Source organism: Carassius auratus, chromosome 4, assembly GCF_003368295.1.
Source record: "Carassius auratus strain Wakin chromosome 4, ASM336829v1, whole genome shotgun sequence".
Classification (NCBI taxonomy): Eukaryota; Metazoa; Chordata; class Actinopteri; order Cypriniformes; family Cyprinidae; genus Carassius; species Carassius auratus.
The window spans coordinates 4,960,055-4,975,536 of record NC_039246.1 but is presented as its reverse complement, the minus strand read 5'-3'; the positions used below and the strand labels follow the sequence as shown (position 1 = coordinate 4,975,536).

Here is a 15,482-nt window from a genome sequence, read left to right as displayed (position 1 = left end):
GAGACAAGTTTATTTAAAACATGAAACTGGCAGAGACCCTGAAGTATTCTAAATGTACGATATCAAATTATACTCAGATTTGTGATTTCTGGAATGGATCAAATGCAGATTTCTAAAACCTAGAATTATAAGGTAATATCTTGCAAAAAATTAATCGAAGCATTTGTTTAAGAAAAACAAACAGTTTAGTTATAATTTGTTTTAAAACATAAAATTAGTGTTTTAACAATGTGTTGACATGCATGAGAAAGTTATATTTAATGGTTTTTATGACATTTAATATTTTAGAAAAAAAAAATTTCTTCATGTTAAGCATAAAAATTTTTAAGAATAAAAATGTTTAATATTTTATCCAGAGCAGATGTTAAATTATGTCAGGAATATGCTGGGTAATTTAACACTTTATAATAGGAAACAATAAAATTAAAGTTTCCTTTTGTTTAGACCGAAAGCAGATTCTGTAATACATTTATCAGGACTTTATTCCACAGAACGTGGGACAGGTAAAATGTATTTCTCTCTAGACATCAGTATGGCTGAAATAACATGCTAACGTTAATTGTTTTAACTAAGACCCAATCAGTTCAATTGTTGACTTTTTGACTTAAGGCTTAATATTGTAAAATGTAAGCCTTTTTAAGACAAAAAAACTGCAAGAAAACAGACAATGCTTCAGCAAAAGTGTTTAACAAATTGATCTACCCAAGTCAGTTTTTATGATCAATGAGTGTTTTATATTATTGGTTAATATGTGAATCCATTGACCAAGCTATAAATGACACGAGTTGTGATCTCATCAGGACAAATGAATTTAGATGAGATTATATTAGATTAGACATTGTATTGATCCCAGAATAATTCCGCTCTTGAATGTCACAGACTTCCGAAGCTTTGTTTGGTCGCATGCTTCTCTGCTCCGCGGTGATTTGTCAGAAATGGTGGAGAAAACAAGTCCGACCACCAGATGTGTTAAACAGTGTTAAAAGCTTTGAGTAATGAACCGTTTTCCGGCACAATTTCATGAATGCCTCACGTTTCAAAAAGCCTTGGTTTCCCATCACTCCTAATAATTATAAAAGCCGTCATTACAAGACTTTTTGTATACCGTGGGATAAGGATATATATACCTTTTGTATATCCTTGGCAATATATATAGGTCGACCACTATTGGGGATTATTTTCTCCTTAAAACTGTAGTTTCCCAAAGGCAGTGTTGTGCGATTGGATTGACGGTTTCCAGCCTAAAAGCTCACAAAAAAAAACACCCATAACTTATATTTCAAAATAACGTGATGGAATATATAAATTAAGATTGAAAAGGGACACTTTTAACTCCTTAAACAAAATGTTGACAAAATAATATATATAAAACATTAGACACATTTCCCAGGTAAGCAGGGCACATTGGGGAAAATAGCCCAACGTTACATAGAATTAGGCTACTAATCATTCGCTGACTGTGCTAATTTAAATAAAGCGGTTCTTTTGTGTTTGTTACGCAAGTTCAGTGACGCAAGTAGACTATTCTCTCTGGCCAATCCGGGAACAGCCGAGTTTACACGTCATATTTTGGTAACAGTACGGTTCATTTATAAGCTTAACCAAGGTGGCACTAAAAAAAGTACAACCGTAACCGAAAAGTGAACCGTACCATGCAGTGGAAAAGCGCCATTATTGGATCAGGAGGCCTTGGCTCAAGGCTGGCTGGTGTGTGACTGAGTGTAGGCGTTCAAGCTATTTCAAAGGGATAGTTAACCCGAAAATGAAAATTTTATGTTTATCTGTTTACCCCCAGGGCATACAAGATGTAGCTGACTTTGTTTCTTCAGTTGAACACAAACTGAGATTTTTAACTCAAACCATTGCATAGGGCTGTGATGGTGACCGTGATAACTAGGGAAGTCAACGATTAATCAATGATTGATTAATTGTAGATAAGAGATGCAATCGCTTAAATCTGGTCTGTTATCCAATTTATTGTTCAGCTGTGCGCGGTTCATGTGCACTCAACACGTGCAAGAGGCTGTGAGTGATGGGGACGGTAAATAAATGCATTATTCATTCACAATGTACAAATTATGGCTGCACGATATTGGGAAAAAAATGACATTGCGATATTTAATTTTTCTTTGATCATATATTGCGATATGAAATCTAATCAATTTTTTCTTACAAACAAAAATGGGGTGAGCACACTTACATTCTCATTTTAAATTATTTAAACATCGACACTATCATGTCAATTGATTAATATGTGCGAGGGAGAGAGAGCAAGACAGCGCTCGTGTTGTTTGAAGACAGTGAGAGTTGCGGCCGGGGCTCGCTCTCTCTCTATCTCGCGCGCTCTGGCTCACTAGCTCGCTCTCTCTCGCGTGCTCGCTCTCTCCCTCTCTCATGCTCTCTCTCTCTTGTGCTCTCTCTCTTGCGCGCTCTAGCTCGCTCTCTCTCTCACTCGCTCTTTCTCTCTCTCTCGGAGACTTAAGTCTCTGCAGTGCAAAAGTGGGCGTTTATCACCTTGTGGGTGTTTTCAAACTGCTCAGTGTTTCTAAATCATGCAAATCTAAATGACCCCCCTTACCCAACCCCACCCCTAAACCTAACCTCACACTATGATGTCAACCAATCAGTTATCATGGTGTAAAAACAACCTGATTTGGTAACTCCCATTACTTTCCTGCAGAGACCTATTCGGTTGTTAAGTGATGACATAAGAAGCGCTGTTTCGGGTCCAAGTCTCAACTCGCTTCACTTGAGAATACGACCTCAGCAGCCGTTTATGAGCACTGTTTATTCATATTAATAATTTAAGCTAAACGCTTTCAAACTTACGATATACACTACAGTCTCCGTGCTCACAGCGTCCCAAACACAAATAATTTTTATATTTTTTTTATATTTATATTTTCATTGTCTGGCATTCTGGGACTTCGGTATGGAGGTAAAGTTTAAGATTCAAACTTTTTCGCTAGTATTCTATCACATTGTGAGTTTAGTTAGCACCTTTTGTTGTTTTCTTGTGGTAACTGATAGAGCGTTTGGACACGGAAGCGCTGCTACGTGACGTCAGACTTAACAAGCGAATACAGTGACTACATTGACATCCGGGAAAGCAACACTCTTGTTATAGTTAGACATTGCTTGACGATCATGACATAAATATTAGAAATACAGGGCATTTTTGCCTCATATCTTGAATTATATTGTAACTTGATAGCCTTCATCCGACACTGAAAAAGTATGAAGCTGTCCAGTGCGTCAGAGTGTAATTTAATATCACGAGTTATGATTAAACTTAATGTTACATGTTGGTGTTGAGATAATAGTACCCTTTTTCCATTTCTCCTTAAAGGCCATGTTGCAGGTTAACCACCACTTTCTATTAATGGTTACATAAATCACTCAAGATATGTATATCATTTTTAAAATGTCTCAAAAATGGGCTTAAAGACCTATTTTTTAAGTTTTTGGTATTAACGTTTTTTTTTACGCAACTTTGTGATGACGTCATGTTGGGGAGAGGTCGAGGAAAGGTAGCCTCAGCCTAGTATGTTGCCGCGTTCCAGGCAACCCGTAACCAGTGTTTTTCCAACCTTAAACCCGTGAAAGTGCACTGGAACGGCAATCAAACTCGTGACTTCCCACCCGTGAACTTGTGTCTCGTACTAGATCGATGTACTCCGAGTTCCAAGGTCACACAGCACGCGAAACAACGATGACAGCCCCTACGAATAATACTGCCTGCGGATGCAGTGTTTATGCAAGTGGTACACGTTGAAAAAACTATTTTAGTTCAATGCAACATTGCAATAAAATAAATAATCTAGTTACAATTCCTTGCGCTCAGAAAGTTTGGCGTAACTTGCCTGGAATGGTACATAGTCTTTAGTAGTGATATGAAATAGTGATTACGAGCTCAAAAACCTGCCTGGAACGCAGCATCAGAACTATAGCGACTGACTGGGATGAGGAAGAGGTGGCGAGAGCAAACATGTATGATGGCCCACAGCCGTGTAAATTCGATTGAGCCAGCCGTGAGAGGGCAAATGAGGAATTGCCAAGAACTGATGAAGCCTATGCATGGTCCGAGGAGAATGAGTGGAGAGTTGGTGAAGTGTCCTGGTGAGTTGCTATCATTTAGCATCGCAGCAAGCACTGGAGCTAGTTTACGAGCAGCAGTGCACAATAACGACACACACACACATATATATATATATATATCTATACATATATATAGATATATATATATCGCAGGCGGCGATTGGTAGACTACATTTACGTTACGTTATAGCCGCGGATATGAGACCTTACTATTTACCATTCATTCTATCATCACCATCATCATAGCTTACAGGGAATCCAAATTGCACCCAAACACCAGACCTGTTGGTTATTGGAGGATCTTCTATTTCTGGTCTGTTAAATGCATTAGACATTTTGCAACGAGCCTTCAGCGCGTGCTGAGTGAGCGAGCGCCTTAGGGGCCGTTCACATATCGCGCATAAAAACGCGTGGAAAACGCTAGGCGCGTCTTTCTCCTCCTTTCCAAAGCGTTCGGGCAGAAGCGCCCCTGAGGCGTTTGCCTTTGCTAAGCAACAATGACGCGGAAATTTCAGCAAAGGATAAATGGATTTGCAGCTCTAAAAATCGCTTGCAGTAGGCTAGCTCTGCTACTAAATTTATTTCAAAATTGCAATCCATATACAACTATGATCAGCTGTTCCTTCATCTTGGATGAGCTTTCAACATTGTCACGGGAAAGGATGAAGCTGATTGGTTAGTTCGTCACATGACCCGCGGTGCGCTTGCGCAATTCTGAAAAGTTGAGATGTTTTTACATTTTGCTGTATATAAAACGTACCGAACCAAACCGTGACATCAGTGTATCGTATTGAACCGAACCGTGAATTTTGTGAACCGTTACACCCCTAATCTATATATATCTATGTATTTATCTATTTATCTATAATCTGAATACTCTCATCTACTACTCGTCTCTCTAGTCACTCTCAATGCGGCTTTGGTAAATTCTCTCCCCAATGTGACGTGATGCAATGCATTGTGGGGGAAAGGAGACCGTTGCAAGATATACCTACTTTTTCGTATTATTTTCCGTTTTGTTATACCCAACAACATAAAATACAATGGATAACAGTTTAAATGTGTATAACCAACAAGCAAATTGCACAAATTAGTTAAAAAATTAACCTTGCAACACGGCCTTTGAATAGTCTGTCCATCGTTCCAGGCCAAATGTCTTCTGTTTAAAAGGCCAAATGTCTTCTGTTTTCATGTTTAAAATCACAAGAAAATTGCCACACAAGCATCAGTTACAACGCAGCTACCATCATCACCTCATGCTGCTCGAGATTCTGGCACCGCTTTAAAATGCGCATGTTAATTTTCCAGACTCCCGAGGTGTAATTGATCATTGAATTAAGTCAAATTTTATTTAGTTTCCACACAAAAAGTATTCTTGTAGCTTTGTAAAATAACGGTTGAACCCCTGATGTCATATGGATTATTTTACCAGTCTTCTCATGTTTGTGGACATTGATCATGTAAGGACTCTTGCTGTATATGGGAGGGTCAGAGAGCTCTCAGAATGCATTGTAAAAAAATAATTGTATTTGTTTTCTGAAGATGAACGGGGGTCTTGCAGGTTTTGAATGGTGAGTAATTAATGACATAATGTTCATTTTGGGGTGAACTAACCCTTTAAAGGAAAACTTCACTTTTTTTGAAAACAGGCTCATTTTTCAACTTCCCTAGAGATAAACAGTTGAGTTTTACAGTTTTCGAATCCATTCAGCCGATCTCAGAGTCTGCCGGTAGCACGCTTAGCTTAGCATAGATCATTGAATGTGATTAGACTGTTAGCCTTTCGCTCAATTTTTTTCCTTGACTCTTCTGTAGTTACATAGTGTAAAGACTGATGGAAATGAAAAGTTGTGATATTTCTAGGCAGATATGGCTAGGAACTATACGCTCAATCCAGCGTAATAATCAAGGAACTTGCAGGCGCAGTGATATGACGCAGCACCTGAAAATAGTCTGGTGCTGCTGCGTAATATTGTGCCTGCTGCACCCATTGTATGGCATCAAGTTCCTTGATTATTACACTGGAATGGTTTTGAAAACGATAAAACTCAACTATTTAAGTAAAAATTTGGAAAGTGGAAAATTTGGACAGTGTTCCTTTGACTGGAAAATTCATAAATGCTTTGTAGTTAATAGGCAATTGAGAAGCACTCCACACTTCTTTATATAAAATCTATGATGTTCATAACTTAATGAATCTGTGATTTAATATTTTACAGATCCTTGTAACACACTATTATAAAGATGGCATTTATTAAAGAGGATAGTGAAGACATGAAGATTGAAGAAACATTCAGAGTCAAACATGAAGATACTGAGGAACAAACAAAGATGGAGTTTATTAAAGAGGAGAGTGAAGACATGAAGATTGAAGAAACATTCAGTCTCAATCATGAAGATAATGAGGAACAAACGAAGATGGAGTTTATTAAAGAGGAGAGTGAAGACATAAAGATTGAAGAAACATTTAGAGTCAAACATGAAGAAACTGGGGAACAAACAGGTTGGTTTTTATTCTCAAAGCTTAACTTGTTCATTTGGTTGGGTTTTAAATCTCCAGCTCTATAGAAAGGATTTTAAAGAATGTCATGTGAGTTTTGAAATTAAAAATGTTGAATTTAAAATGGAGTGGATAGCATTTTTTGGGGGTGGCCACCTTCAGCGAGGCAAAATAAGGAACACTGGGTCTTCAACACAAAAGCATCATAAACAAAACTGAATATATATAAAAAAAAACATAGAAGAAAGGTACTCACAAATAAACTTATGTCTGATACATCCAAGATCTCTACATGCAGGTATGTAGATCATAGGGGTGGCACGGTTCAACTTTTCATGGTTTGGTTTATTTCACGGTTTGAGTCACAGTTTCAGTATGGTTTGGTATGTGCTATGTTTATGGAGAAACTATACTTAAAAAATAAATCTAACTATAGCCCCTTTCACACAGTAATACCAGTAAATTGGCGTAAAATTATCAAAATGACTTGACCGGTAAATTCAAAAATGCACTGTTCACACAGTCAACAACATTCCGTCTTTTTTCCGGAAGAGCACCATTCACACATCCATTCCAAAATATCGGTAAATTCTGTGACGTCACTAGCCTCTAAACAGCTGCGCTTGTGTTTGTAAACATGAAGGTGTTACATGCGGTCAAAATTTTTGTTGATGTTATATTTTTGTTTCAAACTTTAGCATTCATGCAACTGCTTTTGTTACAGAGACTACAAACCAAAATACTAAACTTCTTTTATTTTATTTTATGATCGCTCTGGCAACTCTATGTCCCAAAAAGCATGCTTTATCTTGCACTCTCCGCACAAAATATTGGATATAGCGCACATTTATCTGGGTTTAACGTTAAAACATTGTTACATGCTTGAACTGTTTTATATCTTTAGATTTTATTTGAGACAATTCGTGATGATTTGAGAAAGCTGATCAAACATAGGCTGTGATCAGCTCACTCTCTGTGCTGGCCGCTTGGTATTACTTCAAAAACAATTTTTGTGATGGTCGTTTATTTTTTAGATATTTAAGACGCAATTTTTTCAGTTTATTGATGATCTGACTCTTGTGAATGCATTGCTCTCGGAGACAGTTAACAGTTTATTTTATCATACGTTACTGCATTACTGACAGTTCCTCTCGGATGATGACAAATTTCTTCATCCGCCCGTATAAGGATAAGCACTTTAATTTCACTGTCGGTCCAGTTGGATTACATTTTCTTTTATTTTCGTAAACACTGAAAAGTGCTTGAATGCGTCACATTGTTATGATTTGCCTGGAGTAGACGTCTTACGTCACCGCGTTCTGAACTCGTACGTGCTCATACCGGTAATTTTCCTTCTGTATTCACACACGGCAGAATTCCGGCAATTTACTGGTAATGTTACAACTTCTCATACTGGCAAATTGCCGGAATGAATTTACCTGTAATTTTCAAAAGATCCCATTCACACATGATCTCTTTACAGCAATTTACCGGTAATTTTCCAGAAAAGTCTGTATGTGTGAAAGGGCTTTATGAGTAACAGCACAAATAAATACAATAGAGTAAAGATAATCTGATTGAACATTAATTTCACCAGATTTAGAGACTAAAGACAGAAACTCCTCAAAACAAGCAGCAGTTGGAATTGGCTGCATTAAAGGCTGGGGAAAAGCATTTCAAAGCAGAAGACCAAGAGTCTGCTGATGTCTACGGGTCGCAGACTCACTGCTCTGATTGCATGCGAGGGATCTGCAACTAAATATTAGCTTTTAATCTTTTACATCCGCCTTAAATTCAACTGTTTCAATACTTATCCTCACATCAAATAGTGGGATGAGCTTTTAAAATTGCTGTCCTTTTTATTTGGTGAAACATGTATGTGTTGAAAGACTTAATAATAAAATGTGACATTCTGTAGTTTTGTTGCATATTCATCTTTTAATCATATTTGGAAATGTATTGACTCCACAGCAGAGAAAGCTATTTTGTCTTTACTGTTCCAATACTTGTTGATGGCACTGTATAACACCAATGGCCGATATAAAGCCAATATAATTTAAATGTTTAATATTTAAGAAATAAAAAAAAATGGATTAAACCATTAAATGTGTAAAATAAACATGCTTATACTTAATGATAAACATTGTAACCAACAGGACCCTTAGTATTCTGGGAAGTTTGTGTGCATTGGAAATCATATTTTTTCAAATAAGGCCAAGATAACACAAGATAACACTTGTATACAGCACACAGTGAAAATGACAGTGAGTAAAAGCATTTCAAGTTGGTCAATCTTGTGTCTCTATTGAAGCTGAACTCTCCTCCTGCATTGTTCACACGGGGCGACCAGAGAATACGTGATCACGCAGGATACAAATGCAAAGCTTTTAATGTGACTTAAACTTTAAAAGTACATCACAGTAGAAACAACACAAGTTCTTCAACATGGAAAGCAATAGAAATCATATTTCATAATGTACGCTTTGCAGGGCTGTGGGACACAGGCCAGAAAGGCTATCCTACAATTAGTTAATTCGTTCCTACGACTTATTTTGTGGCAACTGTCCATTATTCATTTAATTTTGTTCCCTAAATAACCCATGATTTAACTGAAATAAGGTTACAAATATTAATAAATAAAAAAAAATTCATAATTTATGAGTTTCAATTTCCCTTCTCATGTTTACCACAGTAAGAGATGCAAAAACAGTGATTTAAAAGTGAAAGATAATAAAATAAACCTGTGAAATTAGAGGTTGAGACTGTGAAGATTTAGGTTAATAAACAATGCCTAAATGTTATTGAATTTGTGGAAATTCGTGACCAACCGGCAAACCAGAACAAAGCCACATACCGTAATTCCTCAAATAAAAGCAGGGGCCTTTATTTACCTGAACTGCAAAAGGTAACAGGCTTTTATTTGAAGCAGGCTTTCATTAGAGACGGGCCTTTATTTCTAATTCCATCTGTTTCATTAGTAGTTGTTTTAAATAACCCATTTTAAATTAAAAGCGATAGCGTTCCAGTGGACAGAGATCATAACACTAGCACAGAATCAGTTCAGAATCAATCACCAAAAGAATCAGTTCGGTTCAGGCACTCTGTGTGTCAGTCTGCTTCACGCTGAATCACGCATGCGCAGTATCATCAGCTCCTCGGTTCTCGAATCGGACGCGTCCAACAGAAACGCTTCTCAGTTCAGTGTACTGGTGATCCGAAAACTGATGCAACCAGTTCTTGACTCGAGAATGAGAAACCTTCCGGCAGTGGGCGTGTACGTTCGTTATCTGGCTCTGCTGCACATATTTTCCCCCGGCCTTTAAGACCGCCCTTTATTTATCCACGCCCCGGCCCACTATAAGAGGCCCGGTGTTTATTTGAGTACCAGTTTTTTATTTGAGGAATTAAATGAAGTCTATGAAGGGCATCCAGAGGCATGGTCACGATCTAACATTTTCCAGTTAACATATTATTCCTCTAATAGACAAAGCTTTTATACTACACTTGTCATAATCAGAGTTTACAATTTGTAAATAAATAAATCGCTGGATTCAGAACAGCATTTAATAGTAGCTGTTACCGACACTGACGACACGTTTTCCCGGAGCATTCAATGATGTCACTAAACAGTTCAAGCTTCATTCACAATTTTCTGCATGGACCTAACTAGGGAACAGGTTCTCAAGCCCTGGGACTAAATGGGATGATTTAAGGAAAATGTATAGCCAATATAAGTAATAGAGCTAACGTAAAATTCATTTTTCATATTTAAAAAAATTTAATTGTAATAATTAAGATAATGGATTTAAAACCGAAGTGTGGTACCACTCCATAAAAGTTCACAGAAAGAAAAGGATGACAACGTGCATTTTTTTTTTTTTTTTTTGCTTTATTTTACAAGAGCACACATCTTCTGTTTTATTTGTGAGTGTATAAATGAAAGTAAACACTTTTGGGGAAAAAGGTCCTTTTTTTTTGTCGCGCCAGAGCCTGGGGCACACGTATTCCAGCAATTCAAACTTGCATCGCAGTCTGTTAATAAAATAATCAATGAAACCTTTAAAAGTTAAAACTAGTAATAGACCGTGGTATACCAGTTCACTCAGCTGATATGCCAAGTACATTTTTGCTCATATGAAAGGGCCTCGTACAAACCTAGTTTACATTATAAATAACAGCTTAACATTCAAATAAATAGCGAATATATGGAAATATTTGGATTTGTGCCGAATGAGACATAAACAATAATTAAATCTAGCCAAAGCTGCGCTCGCTCATTCTCATATGCATGCACGCATGCGCTGTCATGATCTAATGCACTGTATGCAGGATTTTTAAAAACAAATAGGCCTACTGGAACGCAAAAATTAAAAATCTTACATTTTACAGAACAGAATGCAGCAGGTTCAAAATTAAGTACTGGTCATAATATTCACATAAAATGATTTAATGTGAGCAACAGTGTGTTTTGATGCATCCGCGCCGAAGGAATCCATTCACTTACTGCGCAGCACAGCCACACATGCGCCACTGTTACGTTTGGAGTAATTTTGACATCCCTGATATAAATGCATATTTGCTGAATGCTGAGGGCAAACGAGAAAGTATTATAATGTTTGCCTTTCTAATGCTATAATATAAAAAATAAAAGTCCCACTACAAACGCATCGGCCAAACAGAAAAACTTATCAGCTTATGCTAATAATTACAAAATGGAAAATATCGTCCGACCACTATTTAACACCTTTAATAGCTTAGTGTGCATAAAATCTATATGCTGTTGGTTTTGATGTTTGTTTTTTGTGCCAATAAAATGGTGTTAATCTGGATGTCTTTTTTTGCATTAGACCTGATGACACGGAAAGAGGGGAGTCAAGAATTCGTTGAAAAGGAAGATAATATTCAACATGAGAAATATCATTTCATGACTGGAGAAAAATCATTTAGTAACTCACCTACAGAAAAGACTCAAAAAAGAGCTCAAAAGACAGTAGATATAAGTTATTTCACCTGCCAACAGTGTGGGATAAGATTCGCCAGAAAAGATCATCTTGAAGTCCACATGAGAGTTCATACTGGAGAGAAACCTTTCACCTGCCAACAATGTGGAAAGAGTTTCACTCACAAAAAAAACCTTAGACGCCACATGAGAAGTCATACTGGAGAGAAACCTTTCACCTGCCAACAATGTGGAAAGAGTTTCACTCACAAAGGAAACCATGGAAAACACATGAGAGTTCATACTGGAGAGAAGCCTTTCACCTGCCAACAGTGTGGAAAGAGCTTCATTCAAAAATCAAACCTTATAGACCACATGAGAATTCATACTGGAGAGAAACCTTACACATGCCAACAATGTGGAAAGAGTTATACACAAAAACGAACCCTCGTTTTACACATGAGAATTCACACGGGAGAAAAACCTTTCTCCTGCAAACTGTGTGGAAAGAGCTTCATTCAAAAACCAAACCTTAGAGACCACATGAGAATTCACACTGGAGAGAAACCTTACACATGCCAACAATGTGGAAAGAGTTTCACTCACAAAGGAAACCATGAAAAACACACGAGAATTCATACTGGAGAGAAACCTTACACATGCCAACAATGTGGAAGGAGTTTTACACAAAAAGGAACCCTCGTTAACCACATGAAAATTCACACGAGAGAGCAACCTTTCTCCTGCAAACTGTGTGGAAAGAGTTTCAATCAAATACGAGCCCTCCTTAACCACATGAGAATTCACACTGGAGAGAACCCATGAGTTTTGAAAATAAAGTAGCTTTATTTATTACAGCAGGTCACACATTCCTGCATGTTCTAATTTTGTGTGTCCCCCAAAAAAGTTTTACATGCATCTAAGGTAGGGGTGGTAATTATGAGCTAAAATTCTTATCACAATATTTAACACTGTCCAGGTGATATCATTATTACAAGTGCTGGTCATATATATGTCATACATATGTGTGACGCTTCTGACGCTGTCTGTTGTTCAAGAGTGGCTTGACACAAGGAATGCGAAGCTGAAACCCATGTCTTACATACGTCTGTGTGTAGTGGTTCTTGAAGCACTGACTCCAGCTGTGGTCCACTCTGTGTGAATCTCCCCCAAATTTTTGAATGGGTTTTGTTTCACAATCCTCTCCAGGATGCGGTTATCCCTATTGCTTGTACACTTTTTTTCTACCACATCTTTTCCTTCCCTTCACCTCTCTATTAATGTGCTTGGACACAGAGGTCTGTGAACAGCCAGCCTCTTTTGCAATGACCTTTTGTGTCTTGCCCTCCCTTGTGCAAGGTGTCAATTGTCGTCTTTTGGACAACTGTCAAGTCAGCAGTCTTCTCCATGATTGTTTAGCCTAGAGAACTAGACTGAGAGACCATTTAAAGGCTTTGCACATGTTAGGAGTTAATTAACTGATTAGAGTGTGGCACCAGGTGTATTCAATATTGAACCTTTTCACAATATTCAAATTTTCTGAGACACTGAATTTGGGATTTTCCTTAGTTGTCAGTTATAAACATCAAAATTAAAAGAAATAAACATTTGACATATCAGCCTGTGTGTAATGAATGAATATAATATACAAGTTTAACTTTTTGAATGGAATCAGTTAAATCTTTTTGATGATATTCTTATTATATGACCAGCACCTGTACATGGGGTGTGTGATATGGCGATTTTTGAATGTGGATAAAAATGTCTCCTCAATCTGCTTTTGAAGAAATAGCATAGTTTTATGCTGCAGCGCACATTCTATCAGCTGCAGTCCTGGTACCTCCATCATATACTGTAAAACACCACATGCATTCACAGCAGTGTTAACTCGGTGCTAGAGTTACTCTCACAGGAGTTAATCTCATTTTTTGCATGTGCTTTTAAATGCTTCATTCACACACTGGTCTGACCTCTGCCTTTTCTGAGCACTGTATACTCCCGGAGTGCGTGCATTAAAGCCTGTCAAACAGTGCCTGATTATTGATATTGATATGAACTAAGTTATCTTTTGCACTAATATTGTCGAAACACAAGAGGTTTACATGTAAAGTTAATGGTTTAGAGAAAAACATATACGTGCCTGCATATTAGATGCATGCAGGTCTTAAAGGAACAGTAGACCTATTAAAGATGTAGTCAACTGTCATTAGGGATAGTTCACCCTAAAATTAAATTTTTGTCATTATTTATTGAGTAATGTTTCACAAACCTGTTATATTTTAACATTCACATTGATAAAACAAATGATGCATTAAGACTTGCGTTTACTAATAAGCTATTGAGCAAATGTCCCCGGGCCCACTCATCATTTTAATCATACACTAGATTTAATTATATCTCATGGAATCGATCTTACTGATATAGATATTGTACCTCAAAGTGATTATGTTAATGACCATTTTCCTGTATCGTGCATGCTGCTTATCATTGATATTAACTATATGGTTCAGCATTACCATCTGGGCAGGACTATTGTTCCAGCCTCAAAAGACAGATTCAAATACTGCCTGATTTATGTCAAATGCTCTGTGAACCCTAAATTACACAAACTAAACAAAATGACTGGCAACATGGGCACTATCTATAGCCTCCATCAAATTGAAAAAGGTTAGAGAAAAATGTACTGTGCCATGGTATAACAGTAATACTCACTCTCTCAAGAAAGAAACTGGTAGTCTTGAGCGCAAATGGAGAAAAAACAGTTTTTAGAATTGTGTGGAAAAACAGCATGTCCAGCTATAGACAGGCTCTAAAAACTTTTATCCACAAACTCATTGAAAATAACCAAAACAATCCAAGGTTTTTATTTAGCACAGTGGCTAAATTAACAAATAACCAGATTCCACCTGATTTAAATATTGTCAACATTAAATAGTAAAGACTTTATGAATTTCTTCACTGATAAAATAGATAACGTTAGAAATACAATAGCAATAACATTGTAGGGCTGTCAACGAATATTATATATTTGAATATATATTCGAATAGTTTAAAAAACTATAACTAATTTCGAAGGTGAAAATTAATATTCGAATAAAAAAAATTGGGGAAAAAATGCCCGCGGTAGTAGAGGCGTGGTTGGTCTGCTTTGCGAGTGGGCTCGTTAGCTGCGAGGGACAGGTCACGAGTCTCCCTGTCTGGCACAGCGTCACTAGACTCACTACTGAAAGTTGACGCATCTTGCAGGAAGATGGCAGAACGTGCAGAGCCCAACTCGACCGCAGCAGAGAAGGCGATTTTAACCCCCCAAAATCTAAAAAGCCATGTCTGGAAGTACTTTGGATTTTGGTCGGTAGGAGGTAAAATTATTGAGCCGCGAGAAAGAGTTGTATGCAAGTTATGTAAAACACAGTTAGCATACAATTCGACCACTAGAAACATGAGGTCACATCTCGAAAATGTCTCATGTCTCGTTCATTTCTAAGGACATGAGACCGATCAGTGTCGTTGATGGGGAGGCTTCAAGCAATGGAACTGAGGTACCATATCCCTAGCCGTGGAACAGTCACCAATAGAATTGTAGAAGTCTATAACAGCACCTCAGACAAAATAAAGGAATCAATGAAAGACAAAGACGTGGCTCTTACCATGGATGGGTGGACATCCGTAGCGACAGTATCCTATGTTACAGCAACGGCCCGTTGGATAAATTATGAATGGGAAATGCTTAACAATGTGCTAAAAACAAAAGAGCTTAAAGGTCCTATGACATGAAAATTTCACTTTCTGAGGTTTTTTAAGTTTAATATGAGTACCCCTAGCCTGTATATGGTCCCCAAGTTTCTAGAAATTTGAATCGGTGGAAATTGAGATTTTCTATCTTTCTCTGCCTTTGAGAAAATGGAAGCTCAAACGGGCTGATCTTGAATCTCCTCGTTGTGACGT

General features: G+C 37.4%; 1 protein-coding gene across 3 annotated transcripts in view; it reads left to right on the top strand.

Moving 5' to 3' along the window:
- The window catches only part of LOC113066609 (gastrula zinc finger protein XlCGF8.2DB-like), a 44,599-nt gene extending 31,772 nt beyond the window's left edge, over window positions 1–12,827 (top strand). For 2 of the 3 annotated variants that reach the window (XM_026238551.1, XM_026238543.1), the window contains 2 exons: window positions 6,318–6,601; window positions 11,446–12,827. In XM_026238551.1, the coding sequence (XP_026094336.1) occupies window positions 6,343–6,601; window positions 11,446–12,362 (1,176 nt within the window). In that variant the 5' untranslated portion in view covers window positions 6,318–6,342 and the 3' untranslated portion in view covers window positions 12,363–12,827. Of the gene's footprint in view, window positions 1–5,361; window positions 5,670–6,317; window positions 6,602–11,445 lie in introns of those variants that run through there. The other variant, XM_026238555.1, reaches the window with a different exon arrangement.
- Window positions 12,828–15,482: the final 2,655 nt, after the last annotated feature.